General features: G+C 41.2%; 2 protein-coding genes and 1 long non-coding RNA gene across 5 annotated transcripts; 2 read left to right on the top strand and 1 right to left on the bottom strand.

The window, feature by feature from the left end:
- Positions 1–221: 221 nt before the first annotated feature.
- Positions 222–12222, bottom strand: LOC146382748 (CD81 antigen-like). 2 transcript variants are annotated; one of them, XM_084933669.1, is made up of 8 exons: positions 12125–12222; positions 9466–9580; positions 4446–4543; positions 4271–4345; positions 4013–4126; positions 3791–3892; positions 1019–1102; positions 222–902 (listed from the first exon to the last, which is right to left on the bottom strand). In XM_084933669.1, exons 1-8 carry the CDS (start codon positions 12173–12175, stop codon positions 837–839), a joined length of 705 nt encoding a protein of 234 aa, XP_084789795.1. In that variant the 5' UTR covers positions 12176–12222; the 3' UTR covers positions 222–836. The 2 variants fall into 2 exon arrangements, with proteins under 2 accessions (XP_084789795.1, XP_084789794.1); XM_084933668.1 differs by lacking the exon at positions 12125–12222 and adding an exon at positions 11247–11447.
- Positions 1322–3578, top strand: LOC146382749 (uncharacterized). Its single transcript, XR_014800670.1, has 2 exons — positions 1322–1481; positions 2603–3578. It is a non-coding gene; the product is annotated as an uncharacterized LOC146382749 (long non-coding RNA).
- Positions 12223–13225: 1003 nt separating the features above from the next.
- On the top strand, positions 13226–24247 carry kcnc1b (potassium voltage-gated channel, Shaw-related subfamily, member 1b). 2 transcript variants are annotated; one of them, XM_084933634.1, is made up of 4 exons: positions 13226–13789; positions 16950–17865; positions 18510–18686; positions 22597–24247. In XM_084933634.1, the coding sequence occupies exons 1-4, from the start codon at positions 13226–13228 to the stop codon at positions 22704–22706; spliced, it is 1767 nt and encodes a 588-aa protein (XP_084789760.1). In that variant the 3' UTR covers positions 22707–24247. The 2 variants fall into 2 exon arrangements, with proteins under 2 accessions (XP_084789760.1, XP_084789759.1); XM_084933633.1 differs by lacking the exon at positions 22597–24247 and adding an exon at positions 19801–22078.
- Positions 24248–24250: the final 3 nt, after the last annotated feature.

Genomic DNA, 24250 nt, shown 5'->3' with positions numbered 1-24250 from the left:
CAAGCAACGATGCAAGAAAGCCAGCCCCTGAGGGCCAAAAGCCAGTGCACTCCCACTGCCAGCCCGAGCCTGGGTAAGTGAGGAGGATCGCGTCAGGTAAGCCATAAATCTTTGCCAAGTCAAATATGTGAATAAGAAAGTTAATCCTCTGTGACAACACCTAAAGGGAGTAGTCAAAAACGAAAAAAGAAAAGAAAAAAAGACAAAGATGAAGACGAATCAACGGTACAAGAGAGTTAGCATAATTTATTAGAGTTATTAAAACCGGTTATGAGCGAAGATATTGATGTTTTATCCTATTTTTTTTAAAGAAAGGTGTTTAGCAAGTTCAGGTAGGAAGAAACACACAGCGGACTGAAAACATACTCGCCGATTCTTTTTTTGTTATTTGAGCAAAACAGAATATTTCCTTCAACTATTGAAAGCCTGCCACTTAAATTACTATCACACTGAAGCAAGATGCAACAATCAATCAGGGAATACAGTAACTCCTGTCATGAACATATGAGAAGTATATGTACAATTTATACATCCATAAAAACAGAATTAATGACTGACAGATAAATATTTCACAACAAATTGTATGTATAAAAGATTTATAATGAAGACATTTTCCATGATAAATAAGGAAAATCTCACTGCTAGAAACTACGATACTGTCTAAATAGTTAGTGAAGACAGATCTTAAAAACAGCTTTCAATTCTCTAGAAAATAAAACAAATGCAGAAATATCCATCTTGTGACTTAAGCATGAAGAAGTGGAGCCGATGCACAGAAACACACAACAAAATGATTCCAATACAGGATGGCGCGGCTCTTGCTGCCTGTTGGACTGCTAGTATACTCCGGGGCTATTGCGGATCCCGCAGCAGAGCACCATGGTGAAGATCATCTCAAAGATCTAAATGTGAAAGATGAAAGCAGTTTAATTCAAAGGGAGTATTCCAGTACCTGCAATGTTATCACAGCTGATGAAAGCAGAGATTTAGACAAATGCATTTTCAATCTAATACCCACCATGATGACAGCAACGACCAAGGCGGCCAGACCGATGACGTAGAGCTTCTCAGAGAAGAGCTCGATCAGTTTATAATGACAGCTCTGACAGGGAGAAAGAGGGAAAATAAGGAATGCTGACCACGCTACAGTAATGAATGAGAATGCCCTTCACTCTGCACACATACTGTTACGGTTCACTAATAACTGCGAGCAGAGCCTGCAGTCAAAACAAGGTGCAGAATATCCGCTTGTTCTGACCAGTTTTCTGAATGGTGAATTAAATGATTTCTGATAGCAATGTTCATGTTCTGAAGGCAGGACTGTGATGCAGTTTTCTGCCTCGCCACTAGAGGGCGCGGCCGTTTTGTGAGTAATGTTTTGACTGGGATGAAAAATGGTGTTCATGGAGGCAGTGTGAATCACAAGTTATGCTCGGGAGCAGTTTATGTGGGTTGAATGAGAGTGTGCGTCCATAAGACTGGTGAGTTACAGGATATTTCTTGTGTAAGAAGGATAGCCTGTATGTTTTATCGCTCTGGACATCCTCTGTTTGTACATTTCTATAAGCTAAGTTATCGCTAAGCTAAGCGGGCTAAGCTAAGCTAAGTACGCCTAGGCCATACTGAGTTCGGTTTGAGTTGGTGATTTATTATGTGTATTTGCCTTCTTTAGTTGGCATCATAAGTGGGTGGGGCACAAGAGTTAAGTGATGGGAAGATGTTTATTTTCTTTGTTGCCAAATATGGTTCAGACTATAAGTAAAGGCCGCCAGCTTAGTAGTAGGGCCTATAAGACAAGTATGTGGCTGTAATATGTTATATGGTGATTATTGTTGTCTATAATTTGATTGTAATTTGTGTTCTGTTTTCCATTCTGTTTGTAGAACCACACACACACCCACACACATACCCACACCCACGCTAAATCTGCCATTAAAGAGCTGAACGATCATCCCCTGTCCTCGTTATTTTCTGGAGGGTCATAGTGGCACTTGACCTGTGCACACCCTGCGATCACCACCGTAGAACTGAACCTCATATCAGAAATCATCATAACAGTTCATATTAACAGTTATAAGAGGATACAAGTCATTGTTAATGGTATCACCAAGTTTGGTCATTTACTAAATATGATGAGGTGTATCCTTGCATGTGTCATGTCAGAATCCCCAAACTCTTTTTAAAATCACGATGACAAGTAATTGTCAAAGAATAAAAATCTGACATTTTAGCCTTAATTTACTGTGTTTTTCTATTCGTGCATCTGTGTATACTTTCACTGCACCGGCACTGTGTATGGGATCATTGCCATGCTGAAAAATGAAGCCCTTGCCAATCAGACGTTTTCCCATAAGATATTAAAGTCTGATTCTACTTTTCTGTGTTCGGAATTTCAGCAATTCAAGATTTCCAACACCACTAACTGAAATGATGCCTCCACTGTGTTTTATCGATTGGTTGTAGACACTCACTGACGCTGATTTTAAGCCAGTTTCAAATGTTTTCATTCATCACTTCATTAGACCTGTTGCCACTGATTTCCAGTCCAGTTCGTGTGTATTTTGGCATACCTCAGCCTTTGCTCGCTCTTTCACTTCCTTAGGCAAAACAGGAAGAATTGGCTAAGAATGGCCTCTTGACAGCCATCCTTCCACTCAGACCATCTCTGATGACGATTCAGGGAACAGTGCATGGGTCAACTGAAGAGCCAGATGCATCTAGTCTTTGCTGAATGTTTTTTCCTGTTTCTTAAGGTCGTGGCTCAGATACTGTTTATCTGCTATAGATAAACAACTTTTTCTTGGCCTGTCACTTCTTTTGTTCTCCAATTGTTCACTCTCCTCAAATCTTTAAGGACACACAGCACACAGTGCTGAAATATGCTAAGTTTTTAACAAACATTTTTTAAGTCAAAAAAAATGTTGCAAAAGTGCAACTTTATGCCTGTCAAACTGTGTTTTTTGTAAATTTAACGAAAGAAATGGGAACAACTTTGTATTTTTATGACAGACTGACAGCAACAGTGGCTAAAGAGGCAATTCAATATTGATTCTTTGCTAAGTTGTCTGTTATGTGTAGCTATAACACTGGTTTGTTCCTTGAGCCTAAGAGGTGTCTTAAGAAAATTGCAAACTTGTTATACCTGAAATTTCTTAACATTAACATTTTCTGTCTAACGCGACCGCACTACAGTCACTGAAAAACCAACAAAATACCTGCAAATCTACAAAACTACAGGAAAAAAAACGTGAATCCTACATAGTAATGAGAGCTAATCAGCTCTGCAACACTTGCTTGGTTTCAGTCCAGCTGTCCCTTAGGGAGATGTCACTGCAAATTAAGACAAATCCTAAAGGGAGTGGTCTCTCCAGAGTGACAGTCCATGATGAGTAAGGAATTACTGAATGATGTGTGCACACATGTGATTCATTTACTGTGGCCTTCACGGGACTAAATGTATTTTAAATGTACTTGAACATATTACATTTGGGACATGTAGCAACCCAGTTCCTTAGTAATACTTTACAGTGATTTTTTTTTAATTTTACAAAAATATAATAAACAAGCTTACATTAGTATTAATGTTGTTGTTATTATTATTAATTATTACTACTAATACCTGTGTGTTAATTTATTTCGATCATGGAAACAATATACAAAGTTCATTAAGCAAAGAAAAGAAGAAAAAAAATGCTTTACAAAATAAAGCTAATACATTTCAATATTGTTTCACCTGTTTTTAGTTACATATTGAAAAGGAGTGGGAAGACAACAAAAGATTTGTGCATACCTGAGATCTCAACTGAAAATCCTCTGGAGACTTTGTAGGACATAAGGTGGTGGCAAGTTGTAAAAAGAGAGCCGTGTCGTCTCCTTTACCGCAGCAGTCGAGCTGAACAAGAAAGAAAACACAGGAACATGAAGTCGACAATATTTCTGTACCCTGTCAAAAACAAAGCAGCAGGGCCAAAAAAAAATAAAGCGATGATTTTTTCCCCCCATCATTTCGTACCGTTTTGTGGAAGACATCCAACACCTTGATGGCGCTGTCTTTACTGGCAGACCCAGACACATCCATAGCCTTGATGTACGCAGAGTCGTAGAAATTGATCAGTTCTTTGGAGATCTGTGAATAATCAGAAGTGGGGATGGGGTGTTTAAAAGACACAGCAACAAACGGAGACGATTCACTAGAGGTGCAGAGAAGGAACATCAACGCAGACATCAAACATGCTGTGAACCGTGACTGTGTGTGTGTGTGTGTGCTTACAGTGTCCCTGTTCATGAAACCCCAGATTGCTGCAGCCACTTCACAGGCAAATAGGATCACCAAAAAGAAGAAGAACTACAAATCAAAGATATTTATTTTAACTTCAATGACTCCAAAGATTAAAATACTTTATTTGGAAAAAAAGTGTGACTTGTGGATAAAACGGTATACTCACTGTGCCCAGAAGGCACTGAGATTCCTGAATGGCACCATAACATCCAAGGAAGCCCACAAGCATCATAACAGCTCCCACAGCTATCAGTATGTACACACCTGTAAACGCACAGTGAGCAGGAAACTGTCCATCAACGGCTTAAAGACATTTGGTTTATCATAGCGACAGCGCATCATCAGCACCACTAGAGGGCAGCAGTGTTAGACCTGCAAGTTCCCACTGCTCGCTAGTCCACTGCTCATTGTTTGGGTTTTGACTTCCTGATGACTCTGTAGAATGAAACTGTTGACATCCTGAAGGTAAGATTCCAGATCTTGACTAAGAGAGGCAGAGATGACTGTGTGCTTCCCTTAGGGGAGGAAATTCCCTTGAGACACCCTCAACCCCCCTCCGTACTGACCTCTGACCTGGACCATTATACTTCCCCAGGAAACAGAAGGACAGACACTCACTGACACCCACCCACAAATGTACACACATTTTTTAAATTGCAATTTGAACTGGCATTTTGTGTAAAAATATATATTTTAAATGTAAATGGCAGATAGCCATAATGGAGGCACTCCACACTAGCAAAAAGTCAATGGATGGTAATAAAGCTCCAGTTACAGCAGAGGCCCAGTTTGTGTTTTCTGCAGCTTAAAGGAAAAAACACTGTGTGGGTGCTAAAAATCTGTTTTGCATTATCGGTGTAGGATTATATAAAAAGTAAAATTACTTGAAATGCAATAAAGTCTCCTTCAGAATTACTGTGCCCTCTAATCTCTTCTCGTGTATACATGAGTTGCTTTACTTATTGGTGATAATATGAAACCAGTAATTTGACGTCGGTTGCCTCACATGAAGCCAAGTGTAATTGCTTTATTTACTGTTAGAGTCTCTAAAGGAAATTGACTGTGTTTTATAGATTCAGCATTTGCGTTGTAGGAAAAAATTTCATGTGCAGCATCAGTCATGTGGAATTGTCTCCTAGCAGGCGTTGCATTTAACTACACCCAGCATGAAAGCTGTGCTGTAAGCACTGTACGTACTCGCTTTCTACCACTTTTGTGGAGATCTCCTATTAAATGGCAGCATATTTGTGTTACACCAGGAAATTTGCCCACGCAAAAGAAACACACAAACAAAAAAATAATAACTGCTATCAGTTTTCTCCAGAGGCATCATGAGAAGGGTGCGGGTGGACACTGCTCAAACACACAAAAAAAATCTTAATGAAAACAAATCATCAGCATGAATAAAAAGCTAGAAGATATAACATTCCTGACAAACTGCAATTTGTTTGAGAATAATATCATGATATCCATCCAACGAGCTCTAACTTTAAGAATCCTTTTAGAGATTTTCTGCTATTTTATAGTTTTCTTATTTCTTCTGTAGCTCAGGTTTAGATTTCAGAACATGATATTGGATAATACAACATTGTAGGCACAATAAGCAAGAAATTCTCATGATACTAAACCATTCATTCATTTTCTTTCACTTATTTTATTCAGGGAGCCTATCCCAGCTCTCACAGGGTGAGCGGTGGGGTTAGGCCCTGGGCAGGTTGCCAGTATGTTGCAGTGTTAACACAGAGACAGGCATGTGTTTGGACTGTGGGAAGGCACATGCAGAAAAGTTCCAGCCTGGATTCACTCCCATGACTTTCTTGCTGTAAGGTGGCAGAACTAGACCAGTACTTCCTAAAGTTTTGGACTTGCACACCTCACTAATATCACCTTTTAAATCCCCAAGAGTACAGAAGATCTCATATTACGAGGTGATGTCCAAAGACTAGACTCCTGAACCATGTTAGAGGGGAGTGAAAAGATATCTTCAACTATGTAATTCACAAAGCATAAAAGACTCCATATAAAGGGAAAAAATTCAAACTAGGAATATGAAAATCAGTCACAGCCCTTTCTATCCTACATTTACAAACTTCAGAGGGCAGCTGCTAAAGTTAGAGCTGCTGGACTAAACCAGCAGCGTGCAGTGTACCGCTACTTTTACATAAGATGTGAAGGGGGTCTTTTAGCGGTGCTTTTAGTGGGAAATGGTTCGGGAACAGTCTGTTTCTGGCTTTTCTATTCTTGTGTGCATAAAAAAACAAAGCACACCGATCCTCTAATGTGGCCTGACAGAGCAGTCTAAAAAGGGGACAGACAGTAAGTGACTCTGACTCTGTTGCATCTGCAGGTCTTCAACACCTCACACTGTACCTCATTTATCACGCAGAACTATCTCCCATCCTTAGATCTGCGCTCTCTCTGTGTCGACTCACTACCCCTCCTTTTTCGTTCTCTTTTGTCGCGCTGTGAAACGGCTACCAGGGCCAGTAACCCGGCAATGCGGCAAAGCAGGCATTATTTCCACTGCCTTCCATTACTATGACAACACCTTTTGAAGCTTGAAGGCTATTGAGACTTTAAGGGAGACAGGCGATTTTAAACCCCCGGGGTAGTTCATTTATTTCTTGTCTCGGAGTGTAATCTCCCCAAGTGGTGGTGGTGGGGTGGGTGCCAGCTAAAAGCCCCACTTGCTCGTCTCATCCAGTATTTAAAAAGGGAAAAGTCAGGAGCAAGACAACGGAGACGAAGCCTGTTATACAGTATGTCAGTGGATAAATTATGTGAGGAGGGTTAGTTGTTTAAAAAAAGATCTATTTGGCTTTTTTCTTGTTATTTCAAAGACTTTAAAACAAAAAGGGCAGAGAAAAGAGACACACAAGGACTTTTTCCATTTTTCTGACCGAAGCGGCTTGTTTGAATCAGAGGTTGAACCGAAAGCCTGCATCAGGACCTAAGTGTAAGATAAATAAGGATTATTTTGAACATTGAAATCACGCAAGCTACTCTAAAAAGTCCAAGAAAAGGGGGAGTTGCAAATGAACATAACAGATCCCATTTAAAATATAAAAGTGGACCACCCAAAGAGCTTTTATACAGCATGCTGATATATCAGGGGCAGTTTGGGGGTTTGAATCACTGGGCTACAGAGGTGAGAATAGTGCAGTTAAAAATACAAGGAAATGTATCTACTTTCTGCCACTGAAAATAGTGGTCTAATTGGTTGGCTCCTCTCTCATTGTGATTGTACTGTCAAATATGGTGATTTATTATGAAGCTGAACGTGGGGGCATGTATAAAGACAACTGGCACTTTTAGAGTTCACAACATTGTGTAAACCTTCTGGGTTTAGTCAGCTCTTGGCTAGCCTTATAAGCTTTTATCCCTTGTTTTCCAGTCCTGGCTGTAATCTCATGTTTACATACAGACATGAGAGGGGGAATTAATTCTTATCTGCCTCTAAGAGCCTCATTAAGCATGTTTTGTAGAAATGTACAGTACGAGGAGTTGTAACACTACCCAGACCAGACTACTGTCAGCTGCCACAAGTAATGGGTTCAAGCTCTGGTGAAGAGGCAGGATGGTGTGTATTTTCAGTCTTACATAAATACCACTTTGGTGTGCCAGCATGCTAAAAACATCCATTCCAAACTCTAATTTGAGGGATAATGTGCAGATGTACAAGGTTTTTTTGAATTATGTAAGGGCGTATGTCTAAGGGACAGGGGAGGAAAAAAGAAGAAGCAGTCTCTTGATCTTGCCTGGGTGGGCCCCACTTGCCGCCCTGCCTTTAAAATCACGAGTGTGTCTCGCCTCTATAAAAAGCACGGCCCGCCTTTGCTCCGTATACTTACTGAGGAGTAAGTATGGGAGCGCAGCAGGGGCCCAAATGTAAATTAATGGGCTCACTAGAGTTCACCACCACAACAAACCAAGATCATGGACCGTTGAAATTTTTAAATTGTATCATGTATTGTAGGTTTCATGGCCAACCTTAGGACTTCTGAGGGCAGTGAAGGAGACGTGCTTGCAACCCATAACCTTAGTTCATGTCGTGGGCATGACACAACACAAAGGTTAAAAAATGCAAAACATGTGCAGTTACAGAGATGGAGCTGCGGTTCAGTAGTGCAGAACTCCTGAATTTTCCTGAGGATCAAATACTTTAAAGTGTGAACAACAGAAGGCTCATGATCGCTTCAGCTGCGCTCTTGGACCACTTTCTCAAAGCCAGCATGTGTTTAAACATCTGTCTGAAGCATCTGGCCTCTCTCTTGAAAGAACATCAAGGCTGGGACTTTTTCCATAAACTGAATCAGAGATGTTCTCCTGCATGTGCCTTACAGCATATGGACTGAGGTGTAGCTCCTGGCCCTGCCGCTTTTAATTCATGCTGCGGATGTACGCAAGTCCTGTTTCCTGGTCTTCTTAGAGGTCGTGTCACGCCTACTATTTCCAAAATATCTGGATGTCACTCACAGCTCACCATGAAGCACGTGAGTTAAATTTGATCACTTTGTTAAATGTAAACTTTCCATCATGATAAGGATGAAAAACTAGGGCAGAGCAGTTTCCTTAGGGACTCCTCACCTTACAGGAGCTGGATAAAAGAACAACAAATATGAAGTAAAGTATCCTTAAAATAGAAACCTGACTCTGAATGAGAGGGTGGTATGAGCTATAATGTAAGAATCCGTAGATGCCAAAATGAGGCCACTTCACTCTGTGAATATTTAGCTTTGAAACATAAAATATTAACAGCTTTCCCAACATTAAATCTGGGCACAATCTCCCTGTGGTGTTAAAGCCACCTCAAAACTGGTCTAAGAATAATCTACTTGTGGTAAAAGTTTTGAAGACCAACTCAAAACTATGATTTCCATGAGCTCTGTGTGTGTTAGGGAGGGGTGTATTTCAGTACAGTTGGTGGCTCTCAAATGTTTTCTGGTCCCACCCAAAAAAAATTTATCCCCAACACCTGCCCAATTTTTTTTAATACTCCTTAACAATAAAGTTCACATTTTTTTAATTTCTTCCCCTTTAAAAACATAATTACACATATTTTTCTTTCTTTTTTTTCACATTTTCTCCTGGTTGTCCACACCTCTCCTCAAGCAGCTCTCCTTGCCCCACTACACACAGTCCTGAGGACCAGTTCACTATTATTCAAATTATTGGTGTATACTCACTGATATAGAAGGTGCCCGGTGCCTGCTGATCATCAAACTGAAGAATGAGGAGGTTGCTGGTCTGACTGTCGTGGCGTAGCCACAGAGCCACTCCTAAGATCACACCTCCGGCCAGCTGTCCCAGAAAGAAACAAAAAAAGGTTTTTAATTGTTTTGTTCCATATTTTTTGGTCACTTTGATGAATCCTTTATGAGGATCAGACCCACCTAAGTGTCTGAAATGAAAGTGAAAAGGAAGCATGAATATTAAAATCATCCTGTAGTTTTTAAATTTTAAAGACTTTTTAGAAAAGACCCATCAGCATGTTTTACATATGACAGCACCGTGACATCTAAGACAACATGAAACCTGACTTTCGGGAGATCAAATCCACACCAAAGCCTTTCTGCTAATATCTGTGTATGTGTGTGTGTGTGTGTGACCTGTCCCCCTGTCATTTAAGAAAAGAAAGGACATCCTGACACCTCAGTGACCCACGACACAGACATGTCCACGCAGCATTGTTTAAAATCGACTCAACTTCAACTCCCTGATCTCTCTTCTAAATTATGTATCTGATGAAGCAAAAATATCTTGACAAGTGTCATCATAGAACAGCTAAAGTGCATGTAGCTCCTGTTATTGTTCACATGCCCGTGTTTATATCTGCACTTTTCTTTTTGTTTCTTTTTTGTTTTTTTTGGCCATGGCTGAAATCCATTGTTCTCAGCAAACAGGAAACGGAATCCTCAGCGTGAAAAATAGCAAAATGAGGAAGAAGCGCTTTTACAATAGGCACAGCAGTGAGGCCAGCAGAGGAAACACTCAATCAAGCGCAGCATGTCCAGGATATGGGCATTCTGTTCGTCCTAAAAACAAAAACACACTCTAAACAGGCAAACCAAATGGAAATCTAAAAACACCCCACGCAAATGGTCGATTCTGCACTTAAAATGGATATCTATAGTTTGCAGTGATGTACTGATGTACCCACATTAGGCTATTTAACTACTGTGGCTTGTCCCATATTACTGAAGCAAGGAGAAAAGGGACTGCCTTGAGAAGAGCTCAGTTTACAGGGTGAATGTACTAAAATGATCATTTGGATGTGAAATTTCACACAGTGCAGTCTGAACACTATGTTTAGGAATTAAGGAATTTGGGAATTACTCTAGGAAAAGGAAACAGTCGGAGGGAATCACCTATTCCCGTCACCTAAAAGTTTTTCAGTCTTTTTTTAAACTGAAATCTTTTTTTTTTTTTTTTTGTCTGGAGTTCACAGTTAAGGTGAGCACTAGTTAAATCAACGGTGGACCTGAAGTACAGATGATGAGTGACAGGCAGAGGCAAAAAAAAAAAAAAAAAGAGTACAATCCCGGTAAAAAAGACTGGGAGGGGGGGAAGAGACACTAGCCAGCCTGGAGGGCTTTTACCTCCCGGCTCTTTCACTCACTTTTCCCCGTTTGCTCAGTCAGGCTGAAAAGAAGTTGATGAAGGTTGGGAGAGCATTTTTAGCTCCTGCCAAGAGTTTGTGCGCTGTGCCTGTGTGGATGGATGGATGCTGCCCTTCTCCCTAAGAGGGAGCAGCTTAATTTGTAGAGCAGTTCAGGAGGGAAACTCCTCTGTGCTTATCTTTTTGAAATGATTTTAAGCTATGGTCTTCACAGATGTGTAAAAATGCAGCTGTTAAATCAGTTAAACAGAAAACGAGAGAAACAAAAGAAGAAGAAGCAGAGGAAGTCTACGTTACTCAAATAAATTTAGAACTAACGTAGGAGAACAAAAAATATGGTCGACTCACCCAGAAAATAAAATTAAAGAAGAATAACATATATTTAATGCATTTCGTACAGCCCGTAACAGCCATGTTTCCAGGTCTTGTCAGCTCGTCCTTACGCCCAAATCAAACAAGTTGTGAGAGTGAGAGGAGTCTACTTCCCAGGATCACACAGTCACTGCAGGGGGGAGGGGGGGCTCAGTTTGTTCGGCCAGCTGGGCTGGAAGGACTCATACAGCAAACTCCTCCTTTATAATCAAGAGTGAAAACCGAGACGGGAGGACTGCCCACCAAGTGAAGTGGACAGGAGGTGGCCGAGTGAATAACAAGTCGCCCATCTACCCGAGCGAGCAAGTAAAAAACCCAATGATTTCATAAAATGTGAACACACTAGGGAGTATTCCAGATTTAAGAAAGAACGAACGAACGAAAGAACAGTTTTCAAAGCATCTTTACATTTTTAAAATTCGCACATCTTAAATCACATATTCAAAACAGCTTTAAAAAACACTATAAAGCTATAAAATTGGCATTTTTAGAAATATCTCATTGTTTGTTTTTGTTTTGTTACTTACTTTTTTAGTTAGATTATGGAGCAATTCTGCCAACTTTAATTATTATGTTTTTTAATGTTTGAAATGATTCGGACCATAAAATTTCCTTGCTTTGAGCAGTCGCGCCCTCTGCTGGCGAATTAAACACGATCCTCATCGACTAATTATTTAGGCGCGCTGTGCAGCACGCAGACTTGTGCAAATCTTGAATCTTCTCCGCTCTTTGTGTTCATATCTGAGCTCTCAGCTCTTGTCTGAACTTGTCTGCAAACCACGAAGCTTTACCGTCTTCTAATAGTGTTTTTATGCTACGAGCAGACGTGCGCGTTCATGGCTTCAGGGTCACACCTTCTCCAGCCAGCTGTGCGTGAAGATGATGAAGACCTTCCCTGGCAGCATCCGGACTGTTAGAGGCGCTAACCCAGCATTTACCCTCCGGGCGACGACGTTCAGCGAGCAGCAGGAGGAGGAGGACAAGTAAAACTGAGCAAGGATGATTATTTGAGCATCCTTACAGTAATTGGGGGATTTGACAGCGTGTTTTTAATAAACGCAGGGCTCTCCTCTGGGCATGCTCCATCTGTGCTGAGAGAAGAGCTGTGCTCGGTGAGAATAACTGGCAGTTTGGGCGTTTTTTCTTCTTTTTTCTTCTTCTTGGGGGAGGTTTGTCGCCCTCTCATCTTTGATTTTCTTTATCAGCAGTGCAGGGAACGGGGTGGTCCTCCCATCAAAAAGAGCGAGGGATGTGTTCTTCTCAGCGATGCATGAACGGCAGTGAAGTCTGTGAGCGAGGAAGCATCTCAGCGCTGAGACAAAGACCTGCTGCTTAGTGGCGGCGTGTCGTTAAATTCAGGAAGGGAGCGGGAGTGTGAAGGAGGTGAGTCTGTAGGCAGCAACAGAAGGACTGAGCAGCTCCATCAGGAGCTTTCCACCCAGTACCACTACCATCATCATCACCGCAGTCACCTTGCTGTGAAAGTCATAAACCTTCCTCAGGGCTGATCTCATCAACTGTCGCATCCTAGTGAGTTTAAAGAGCTGGATTTATTCTGTCGGCGTTTTCCCTCTCTTTATATATCTCTCTCGACATCTTGGATTTATCGATGATGTGACGTCCATTCTTAATGTGATGCCATTGGCTACATTGGGTTTTGGATTCGGTTTCTCTACCTTCCAGCGAGCTTGGCAGCCCTGAGCGTTTCTGATCCTCCAGCTGAATGAATGAATGAATGGATGCTTGCAGAAAATTCAGGGTTTAGAGGGGGATGCGTGTCAGACTGCCCCGATTTCTTTCACAGCTGCTGAGAAAAGGACTGGTTGCTTTGTGAGCTGCTTTCCTTATGTAATTGTTTCCGTCACCCTGATCACTCCTGTGCATGGTCTGCACTGTGCGCCTAGACTTACCTTTGCGATGAAGGGAACTTATTGGAGAAATGCCTAAGGGACGCGATGGGCCTGAGCGACGACAAGGATCGCATTGTGATAAACGTGGGAGGGATCAGACATCAGACATACCGCAGCACCCTGCGCACTCTACCTGGCACTCGCTTGTCCTGGCTGGCCGAGCCTGATGCGCCCAACCACTTTGACTATGATGCCAAGATCGAGGAATTTTTCTTCGACCGCCACCCTGGCGTTTTTGCACATATCCTTAATTACTACAGGACAGGTAAACTGCACTGCCCGGCCGATGTCTGCGGGCCGCTCTATGAGGAGGAACTGGCCTTCTGGGGGATTGATGAAACAGACGTGGAGCCATGCTGCTGGATGACCTATCGCCAGCACCGGGAGGCAGAAGAGGCCCTTGATAGTTTCAGCGGGGGGGGCCTGTTAGACCTGGGGAATGATGATCAGGAGCCAGACCAGGAGCATGCTGAGGATGATGTGGATGAAATGACGAGAAGGCTGGCTCAGGGAGACTCTCCTGATACCAGGAATGGGAGCCTGTGGAGTCGGTGGCAGAAACGGGTTTGGGCTCTGTTTGAGGACCCTTACTCCTCTAAATATGCAAGGGTGAGTCACTTTTAAAAATGTCCTTGTGTCATTGTATATATTATGTATGTTATGCAAAAATGCTAAAAATGTTCTGGTGTTGTTGTCATGATGCATTAAAAGTAATACACTTGTTAATTGGTCCTCTTCTGCTCCTTGATGGTGAAACAAAGGCATTTGGTGGTGGGCTTTTGTAGAAAGGGCTTTTGATGACCTTGAAATTGCTCTTCTGAGGGTCCCCACAGCAGGTCGATGAGAGTGCACGAGGGAGAAAGAGGAGGAGAGGGGGGAAATGTAGAACTTCATGTAGAAGAACCATTTGCATGAAAATCATCACTTCTGTCCTCCTCTTATCTTGCTGGAGAAGATGAAGAAACTCATTTTGAATCTCACAGGTCTTTAGATAGATATTTCCACAACACGGGGATCCCAGGGCAGGCTGGCTTTTTTGGTTAAATAGGTCAGCTGCACATTAGGAAACCAGATCTTTGGCATCACCACATTTTTTTTCTGTGGCAGACCTCCAGACAAAATTAGGTTGCTGTTAGGGGTGACATTTTTAGTCTTTGTCATGGGCACTTTTCCATCAGGGTGTAACACTTGCCATTGGTGACAAGGACAACTTTACACTTTTTTTTAAAAAAAATATATTTGTAATTTTTTTTGGACCATGAGCCCCTAAAATGACTGCTGTGCTGCACGCTGCTTTAACAGCTGCTGTTGTAGCTGTAGTAATTAGTTATCAGGCACCAATCCAGACACAGTAAACTGCATTGACTTGTTCTCACTCTTCCAGAAAGCATTATGGAATCAGTGCCACCCCCCCCCCCCACCCGTCACATACACACTTCCAAATTTGATTTTCTTCACACAGGAAAGATTCCCCCAGCAGAAGCTCAGCTGTGTCCTACATTTAACAACAAGCATGACAAAAGCAGAGCAGGGATCGACTCCACAAAGACAGGCAGAAAGATTAATTAGAAGTGAGCCTCAGAGTTAATTACTGACTCTATTCACAGTAGATACATCAGTGGAAAAACCCTTGCCACTGCACAGCACAGTAGACCCATGGTTTTCTGGCAACAGTGAGAATTAGCCAATAAGGAGCAAACAATCGTCACTTGTTGCCCTTCCTCCAGGCCACACTGTTCCTAACTGTCACACAGACACATAATTTAGGAGGCAGTCTGATGAGACACAGCGTTTGTTTAACAGTTCGAAGGGTGGGATGTTCAGAGGGCTGAGCGAGCCTGCTTGTTAGGAGGCATCAGGGGCAAAGCAGCTCAAATTATGAGGCTTTATTGCACTGGAGTTTGTATGGTAGTGGCAGCAGTGGTGACTTGCCTCAAATAAGGATTGTTTTCATAATTGTTTTTAATTTTCTGTGTCAAAGTAGAGAAAAAAAAAAATATGGTTAGTGCAACTCCCAAAAATTCAAATCACAATGACATTTAGATTACAGTCGCCTAAAACACAGCAAGCCAGCAGGTGTCAATTATGACTCCAACGTGTGCAGTTGGTTGAAGTCATTGTTTTGCAGCGTGGTGGTACTGTGCTCTATTACTGTCTAAGGAGTACTTGTTTCTTTTTTCGTGCGGCACATAGTGGAGAGGGGGTGGACAAAAACAACAACATTATGCAATTTGATAAAACACCACCACTTATTAACGCCTTGAAACTTGGCAAAAAACTCCTCTTACATCATATCTGCAAAAGCTGAACGCTATTATCTCAACCACTGCGTGTTTATTAAAGTCGCCTCACTATTCGATTGTCTGCGAATGCTAAGTGCTCCACGTTCCTTTTGAATGCATAAATGCTAAACATTTTACGCCAAATTTGTGTTACATAACAGCGTGTAGATCCACATTGTGAACTGTGATGTTGTCTCTCTGAACAAAGAGGACAGCTCTGCTGACAGGAGTTGGTGCTTCTGCAGTCAACACAGCTTCCTTCTGGACCATCATGCTAAGATGGAAGGAAGGCAGGCATTCATAAGGAGCAGTGATTTCCTCAGCACGGGGCAATGAATTGCCACTGATGAGACATGATGATGAAGGCCTGTTTTCCATCTTCTTCTTATTATTATATTGTGCTGCATCGCCTGTCTTAGTGGCCCACTTTGAATGAGACCAACTGACAAGTACAGATCATTCCCCTCTCTCAGAGGACTTCATGCCCAGACCGGCCCTTTTCCAACTTAGTCATTCATTATTCCTCCCTGCTACTTAACAAGACTGTGCATTAGTTTAAAGGTACAGCAGGGCCTCATTTAAGGAAGGTTTTATGCATGAGTCGATTGCTATTGATCCAACATTTGCAATTCATAGGATCATTAAGCAGATATTTGCTCTTCCTGTGCACTTCTCTGTCCATCTTTTCTCCTCTGATTGAACTTAGATTACTGTTTACTGTTGTTGTTTTCCCCCCTACAGTAAAAAGCATGAACAATAACAAATGCTGTAAACCAGTAGGTCATGAGGACAGGTCTGGGATCGATACCCAGGGGACAGCACTGTATCTGTTATACCCATGTAGTATGGAAGAATAACAGAACCTAAATGTGAAGAAATTTGATCAGCTAATCAATCCTAGGGGGTGAAGTACTTTTTTTCCCCATTAAGGGAAATTATGGCTTCACATAAAAGTCTGTCCTCAGCTCAGTGAGCCTCTCAGCTCACCGTCATTCCCAAGAGCTTGATGATGTGGACAGTATGACCTTGTGTAAGGGAAGACCTGCTGTGGTGATGGAGCTGAAGGGAAGAGCCCCAGCTAAATTTAGTCCAGGGGGTTGACACTAGTGTCCTGTCTGCTGCTACTGCTGCTACAGGCGCTTAATAATTATATATGTAGCATACCCTTGAAAATGCCACGACCTTGATATACAGCAGATGGATGAGAAGGAAGAACAGCAAGCTTGCATTAATTGTCCCTGTAGCAGCGGCGCTTCAGATTCAAGACACACATCAGAGAGGACTGCAGCTGGGGTGTCATTGCCACTGTCAAACTAGATGCCACTGTCTGAGATAGAAGATTAAATTGCATTGTGTCTTACTAAGAATGGCTGCTAGGCCGTCAAGCTTGATTACACTGCATGTATTAGTGTGCTCATTCTCCTTTCTGTCCTTCTCCTCTTCCTTCTTTCCTTTGTTTTTCTGCCCCCTAAATATTTCCTGCTCAGTGGGTGGCTCTGGCTTCGCTGTTCTTTATTCTGGTGTCCATCACCACCTTCTGTTTGGAGACCCACGAAGCCTTCAATCCCATCATCAACCGCACGGAATGGGACGTGGTGGACAATGAGACAGTGATGAACACCTACCAGGAGACTGAGACCGCCATCTATCTCACCTACATCGAAGGTGTCTGTGTGGTGTGGTTCACGTTTGAATTTCTAATGCGAATAACTTTCTGCCCAAACAAATTTGACTTCATTCGAAATGCGCTGAACATCATCGACTTTGTGGCCATCCTTCCCTTCTACCTGGAGGTGGGCCTAAGTGGCCTCTCCTCCAAAGCAGCTAAGGATGTGCTGGGTTTCCTGAGAGTGGTCCGCTTTGTGCGGATCCTGCGTATCTTCAAGCTGACCCGTCACTTTGTTGGGCTGAGGGTGCTGGGCCACACGCTGAGAGCCAGCACCAATGAGTTCCTGCTCCTCATCATCTTCCTCGCTCTCGGTGTCCTCATCTTTGCCACTATGATCTACTACGCTGAACGGATTGGAGCTAATCCCAACGACCCAAGAGCCAGCGAGCACACGCACTTCAAGAACATCCCGATTGGATTCTGGTGGGCTGTAGTGACCATGACGACCCTCGGCTATGGAGACATGTACCCTCAGACGACCTCCGGTATGCTGGTTGGAGCTCTGTGCGCCTTGGCAGGTGTGCTGACCATTGCCATGCCCGTCCCCGTGATTGTCAACAACTTTGGAATGTATTACTCGCTGGCGATGGCAAAACAGAAACTACCAAAGAAAAAAAACAGGCATATCCCTCGGGCACCCCAACCAGGCTCTCCTAACTTCTGCAAAACAAGCATCAGCTCCCAGCATCAGAGCCCCATTGCCAATGACGATGTTTTCGAGATAAAGTTTCAAGGTAAGAAACGAGCGTGACATACTTTCTGATAAATGAGTTGTCTCATTTCTATTCATCCTATTTCTATTGTGCTGTTTCACTGTTCGTCTGTTCCCACACTTCAATCAGCTTATGATTCAGGCACGAGATTAAACAAAACGAGTTCTCCGCTCATAACAAATCAATAAAATATGTAATGAAAAGCATATTTGACTGGATAGGCGAATAGAGAGATTCAGCAGACTGTGAGTAATCTTGCTATTGATTTTGCACTCCTTAATGCAGTGATTCACTCCTCCTCTCTCTTAAAACTAACCGGATGCATGTATTTGTAAGATTAAGAAAAGTGTAAGTAGTTTGATGTCCCCCACCCCACCCTTGGTGTCGTTACAGCGAAGATATGTTGACCTTTGATTCAGTTTGCGCTCATAAATCTCCAAACTTCAATAACAAAGCTTCAAACAGAGCTTCCACAAAGGAGTGGAAGGTAAACAGCAGTTATGCAGACAGCATTATTGAACGAGTTTATCCCAGTGCGAATTAAGGTAGCAGAACATCAAAACACAACTACATATTCAAATATGTAGTGCTTGAATTAAATAAACAGCCTGTACAGAAAAATCTGATTGTTTGTTTGTTTGTTTTAATTTTTGGTTTCTTTTAAGATTCTAAACTGAACGGTGAGGCAGCTAACGCAGCTCTGGCCAATGAAGATTGCCCTCATATAGACCAGGCCATATCTCCGGAGGAAATCTTCAGCCCCAGTGAGAGAGAGCGACCCTGCTTCCTGGTCACCACTACTACTGAACGCCCCAACCACACAGGGGGCAGAGTGAGGAGGGGTACGTACAGTAACAGCCAATCACAGGCCCCCCTGAGACACTGACACCCTGTAGACCATATAGGCAGGACAAGCCCCCTTTTTTGCCTCTTTGCTGAGAGTTACACCTCAGTTTTTACACAGGCTCTCTCTCTCACACACACACATACACACACACTCACAGAGACACAGGAACAGTCACGCACACACATGCACACAACAACAAACCTCTTTATTACAGCTATCATACACGTTCACAGCAGCTGCTTCTCCTCAGTCATCCTGCTGGGATTTGTATATATTCCGATTCACTAAAACATGTTAAGACCAAGCACAATCACCACAAATGTCCAGAGTAATTGTCCACATCTACACACTATATTTTTTGATACGTGCATAATGTAATACCCCTATTTATTTACAAGTAAGAAAACTATTTTCGAGATTTATATGATCTAGAATGTGTTGTCTTATCTGCCTAAGAAAGTATTTACGTGTTACGCGTGTACCATGTATGTATATGTGTTTTAATGATAAATATCATGCGGAATCCTGACTTTTGAGAACATTGCTCTTGATCATAACGGTGCATGAAGTGTCTTGCTGATGGGTGCTATCAGTATGGTGAAGGAGCACAACACAGATGGATGACAGCTAATATCAGATGTAATTATTAAGAAGACGAGACAAAATTGAAATTTACAGATTTCTATACTTTAATAACGGGGATCGCCCCTTCGTTTTTGTTTTGCTTTTAAATTTTATATAAATGATAAATCAAAACATTCCTCTAAGAACGTCCTGTAAGTCTCCAGCTGTGTGCAGAAAACGGCATACAGTGTGATATTCTACCTGTAGCTGACAAAACATTCCCTGCCTGAGGTGCCTACCTTTCTTGACTTTTTAAGTGTTATACTCCAAACCATTCCAGTACCACCCGGTGCATGCTGTTGTACTCCTAATGCACTCAATGCATGGAGAATAATAATGTGTCTCACGTCTGTGTTGACCTGTTTCTTTGGAGTCAAAAACAAGAAAGCAACAGGTGTAGTATAACCAGTGAGGAACACCAAAACACTTTGTCGTGGATTCAGTGCTGCAGTGTACTCAGAACGTTCTCTGTTTTTCAACTGAAGGTTATGAAAAGCCTTGGAGCCTTAACAGCATGTCTGGCATGAGCGGGGATGCCTCTGGAGTGTCCTCAGTGTCCGCCCTGCCCTGCAGCCCACCCTGTCTAATGCAGCACTCACATTCTCCCATCCCATCCATTATGTAGCATGGTTGAGTAGCAGATACAATGCCATTGGAAGGCCAGTCCACACTTCTTATATTTCCTGTCAGATTTTGCTTTCACATTTGCCTTCACACCTGCTTTTGTTTCTTTTTCTTTTAAAATTATTATTATTTTATGTTTATTTTTCTGGAAAATTGTATCTTAACTGTGCTTATACTCAAGCTTCCCAAGTGTTCTCCTTGGGTGTGTCATCATATCATAGACTAGAAAACATTGGCACATGCCACTCTGCATGGGTCACCTCAGTTGCAGACAAAGCACCGTTCTACTTCTTACCACAGGCTAACCACACTCTTTTCCTTGTGTTTACATCATTGCCTGTTGCTCTGTTGCTTTTGATCTCTCATTCTCTTCTGCCAATAACTTATCTCATTTGCTTTTTTGGTTTTGGTTTTTTGTTTTTCAACAACTTTTTTTGTGAAATAAATTTTCATAAGATGTAACCCTGCCAATAATATGCTGGACATTAATTATACAAGGCTTTTAAAACATATCCAAAAGCTGTTAAGGGAACTTCTCTTAAGTGCTTTGTACGTTGCAAAGTAGAGACGTCATTCTGAAAGTGCAGTCCAGATAATGTTACCCGAGCGGCCATTAGAAAAAAAAAAATGAACATACTGTTCATGATGTCCGATGCAATATGGAGATGATGACAATTCCTATGATGCCAGTGATGAATAGATCTAATGTCAACAGAACTAAAACTGTTCATTTGCATGAACTGCATGAGAAATTATGTTCAACAAGAAGCTAACTGTATCGCAATTACCTGTAAGGAGAAAAAAAAAGTTTTTCTTTCAAAAGCTTCATAAGCTTTGTCATTTTTATGCATTTTGAAACAGCTTTACAAGAGACTCAGTCATAGCAGAGGTTTTTATGTAGCCACCATTCTTTGCCTTTCCCCAAATTCATATATTTATTTTCTTGTATTTATTTGACTGGGGCCTCCAACAGAAAAAAAAAAATAGCGTGATTTAACTTGAACAATCTGTCATAAAGTCAACTAATGCTGTTATGAGCATAAATAGTTTTTATACAAATATATTTACTGGTAGTTACGAGTTTTTAAAGGGTATCAGTAGACTGCCACCACGTCTATACCGCTGTGCTGCTAAATTAAGGCAGGACTCATGAATTACGAAACAACGGTGCCTTCATACTTGGAGAGGCAAAGTAAAAGCGAGTAATAAATTGACATGATATTAACATAAGTGCTCCCAGTGTAGCATCATTACACTTTATTCCATGCTCATAACAGTGTAACAAAAGCTTTATTTATAAGGTGAACCTTGTACCTTTTGCACCACCCTCGTTCCCTTAATCACAGTTTAAAAAAAAAAAATAGCCCTCTTGGTTATTGTTGTTACACCACTGAACACATACTAGGACTGAACCTTTAGTAGGGATACATAGCACCAAGGGGAAAAAAAAAAAAAAAGAAGCACTAAAAAAAGAAAACCTTAAAAAATCACTTATTAGTCCCCACGTCTTTTGTATAATAAAGCACAAAATATAAGTAAAGGGGACCAGGCAACTCCACAGAGCAAAAATATATTGAGTTAGGATCAGTGGGAGATGTCACGATGACTCGTGCAGTAAGTGTGTCTCTTGATTTAAAACATCAATACTGTTACGGTTACATGTATTGATACTGTCCCAATAATTATGCACAAATTTTTCAGGGCACTTTAACAAATTTCTTCTTTTTTTTTTTCCTCTTTTATTTTGTTTTGTTGACCAATCAGAAATGTTCATTTCTAGAAGAAGATAGGCAAATTATAGCAACTAGTTTTTGTTTTTATTCTGAATGAGCAGAGTTTTACATTTTTTGAGTCATGTCTCTTGTGGTATTTAAGTGATGTTATATATTTAAAAAAAAAAAAACAACAACAACAACTTGTTAAAATTTGATGTGAAGAGATGCAGGTGAATTATATGCTCATGCAATTCAAGTGGAGCGGTGGGAAGGAAAAAAAAAGTACAGTGAGACATAGCATGGGCTGTGGGTTTACTTGGGGAAAGGTAAATGCATGTATTTTACATTTATGCAAAAGAAAAGTATTCAAATAAAAATATGTAAATATAAGTCCTTGCATGAAATAAATTTTATACACAATGAGCGTTTAGACTCCGTTTTTATTCAACAGCACATGCATCTACATACATCTTTCCTTTCCTACTAGCGTCTGGCTAGTGTTACCAACTGCTGTTTGACCCTGTCCAGGTCAAAGAGAGCTTTAAAAAAAAAAGAGAAGAAAAAAAAAGAGGTGACTGCGAGAGCATGATGCAAAGTATAAAAAAACGCATGACAATGACTGAACTACTGTACATAAACCTGTCAAACGCAGCATGATTGGGCATGTTTATTAACCGACTCAGAGTCCAACCTCTGCACACAGACAGTACATTGGTGTCTGACGCCTTCCGCTAAGCATGGGGAACAAAAAACCCAAAACATGGTAAACCCATGTTTACCATGAAGAACTAACGGAGCACATTTTCTTTACTCTCCAAGACAGTGTCATTTCACCTCTCCCTGCACCTGCAGAGGTAGCCATCATCGCCATCATTTCCACCATTATACATAATTTGTGTAATAATTTATTTTTGTTATTGTTGTTTTTTTATATGTTTATAGAAACCCAACGACAGCACCGGAGCAGACAACCAACAGAGTCAGTTTGTGTTATGAACCATGGTGTACCAACCACTATGTGTATGACCCATAACGGCCCATCACCCACCTGATAGTGCTGTAGCATTGTTGTGTGTATTAGTATTTTTAAATGGGTGTGACAGTGACAACCTGTACATCACAAAACTCAGCATAGATGTAGCACAGAGGACGTTTTGTTGTCAAGCCTTATGTAGCTCAGTATCTGTGACTGGTTAATGTGCTGTAATTTGTGTGCCTATTTTTGGTGTGTGCCAGTGCTGTAAATATGCTTTTTGTGTGCTGAAGTTGTGTGTACCAATGTTTTTTGAGTGATCATCAAATATTTGTGTGCTTCTTCTGTCCAAAAGTGAACAAAAAGAAATGTTGCTCCGATTTTAAACCGCAAACCCCCTTCAGCAAAAACCTGTCACGCGTCGCGTCAGCCAGACTAAACCGTTGAAAACAAGTCATTAACTTTGCACTGTCATCGTCACACCTTTGTAGACTTTTGCACTGTTTTGCACCAGTGAACTTTTAACATTCCTTTGATATGTTTTCATGCATCAAAGATAATGTCCACAAAAAATATAGTAATAATAATGTCATGCTTTAAAAAAAAACTTTAAAAAACTAAAAAACACACCACTCTTACCTTGTATTAAAGAGGCATTAAAATGGCAAGTTGTGCTGTTACAATAATAATAGTTTGTGATGCAAATCTTGTTTTTGCAGGGTAGGAACGAAATGACAGATTTTTATTTACTGAATGATGGTATGTAGTTGTACTTTGATTATCAAAGACAGCTCCTATATAACATGCATTCTCATATCAAAGCACAGGCATTTAAATAATTGTTTAATTGACAATCACGTATAATTGGATTATACCTCTTCGTCATTTTTTTGGACACATCCAAATTGCTACATTGGTATGTAATACTAACTAATACCAAACCATTATCCTCATCATACTGGACAAGTGCCTCTGTTATGTAAATTCTTCTTACCATTCAGGATTACAGCTTAACCAACACGACGATGAAATAATATGCATTTTCTTTTAAATTAACCATCAGTCACCAGCACATTGAAAACAAGCATCAGCTCAGTACTTGAAAGCACGTGTACGCAGCATCGACCCCAGTGCTGATCAGCTTCTAAAGGCAAGCAACGAGCATAACCTAATTAAAGTTACAGAGTCCTGATCCACTGTTTGTGTGGACAAAGTTAGTGAGAAGGGACCAACTTTTTACCAAACAACTGCAAACACACTGCCAACCACTTGCTGAGATCTGAGTGCAGTCTGGTACAGCAGATCTGAATATGTCAATAGAGCTGGGGGGACTGTGTGCTGGTCAAGGTATAATACATATATGTAAGACAGAAAGCAAGAAAGAAAGCTATTATCATGAAACAGAATCAATTACACAACTTAGAGGCAACTAATTTGTGGCATTTGGTGCGATTTCAGAGTGTGTGTTTTGAACACCGTGCATTTTGTGGTTAGTTATCTCAATAAGGTGTTCAGTGGTCGTTCTGATTGGTTTGTTGTTTAGGGATTTTTGTGTCTTTTTTGACCAATACAGTTCAGACTTGTACAATAGTGATAAATAAAAAAGAACCACAGAAATGATCA

This window comes from Perissodus microlepis, chromosome 7 (genome assembly GCF_051167445.1).
Source record: "Perissodus microlepis isolate ML-2025 ecotype Zambia chromosome 7, ASM5116744v1, whole genome shotgun sequence".
In the NCBI taxonomy this organism is placed as follows: Eukaryota; Metazoa; Chordata; class Actinopteri; order Cichliformes; family Cichlidae; genus Perissodus; species Perissodus microlepis.
This window is presented reverse-complemented; position numbering and strand designations above follow the sequence as displayed.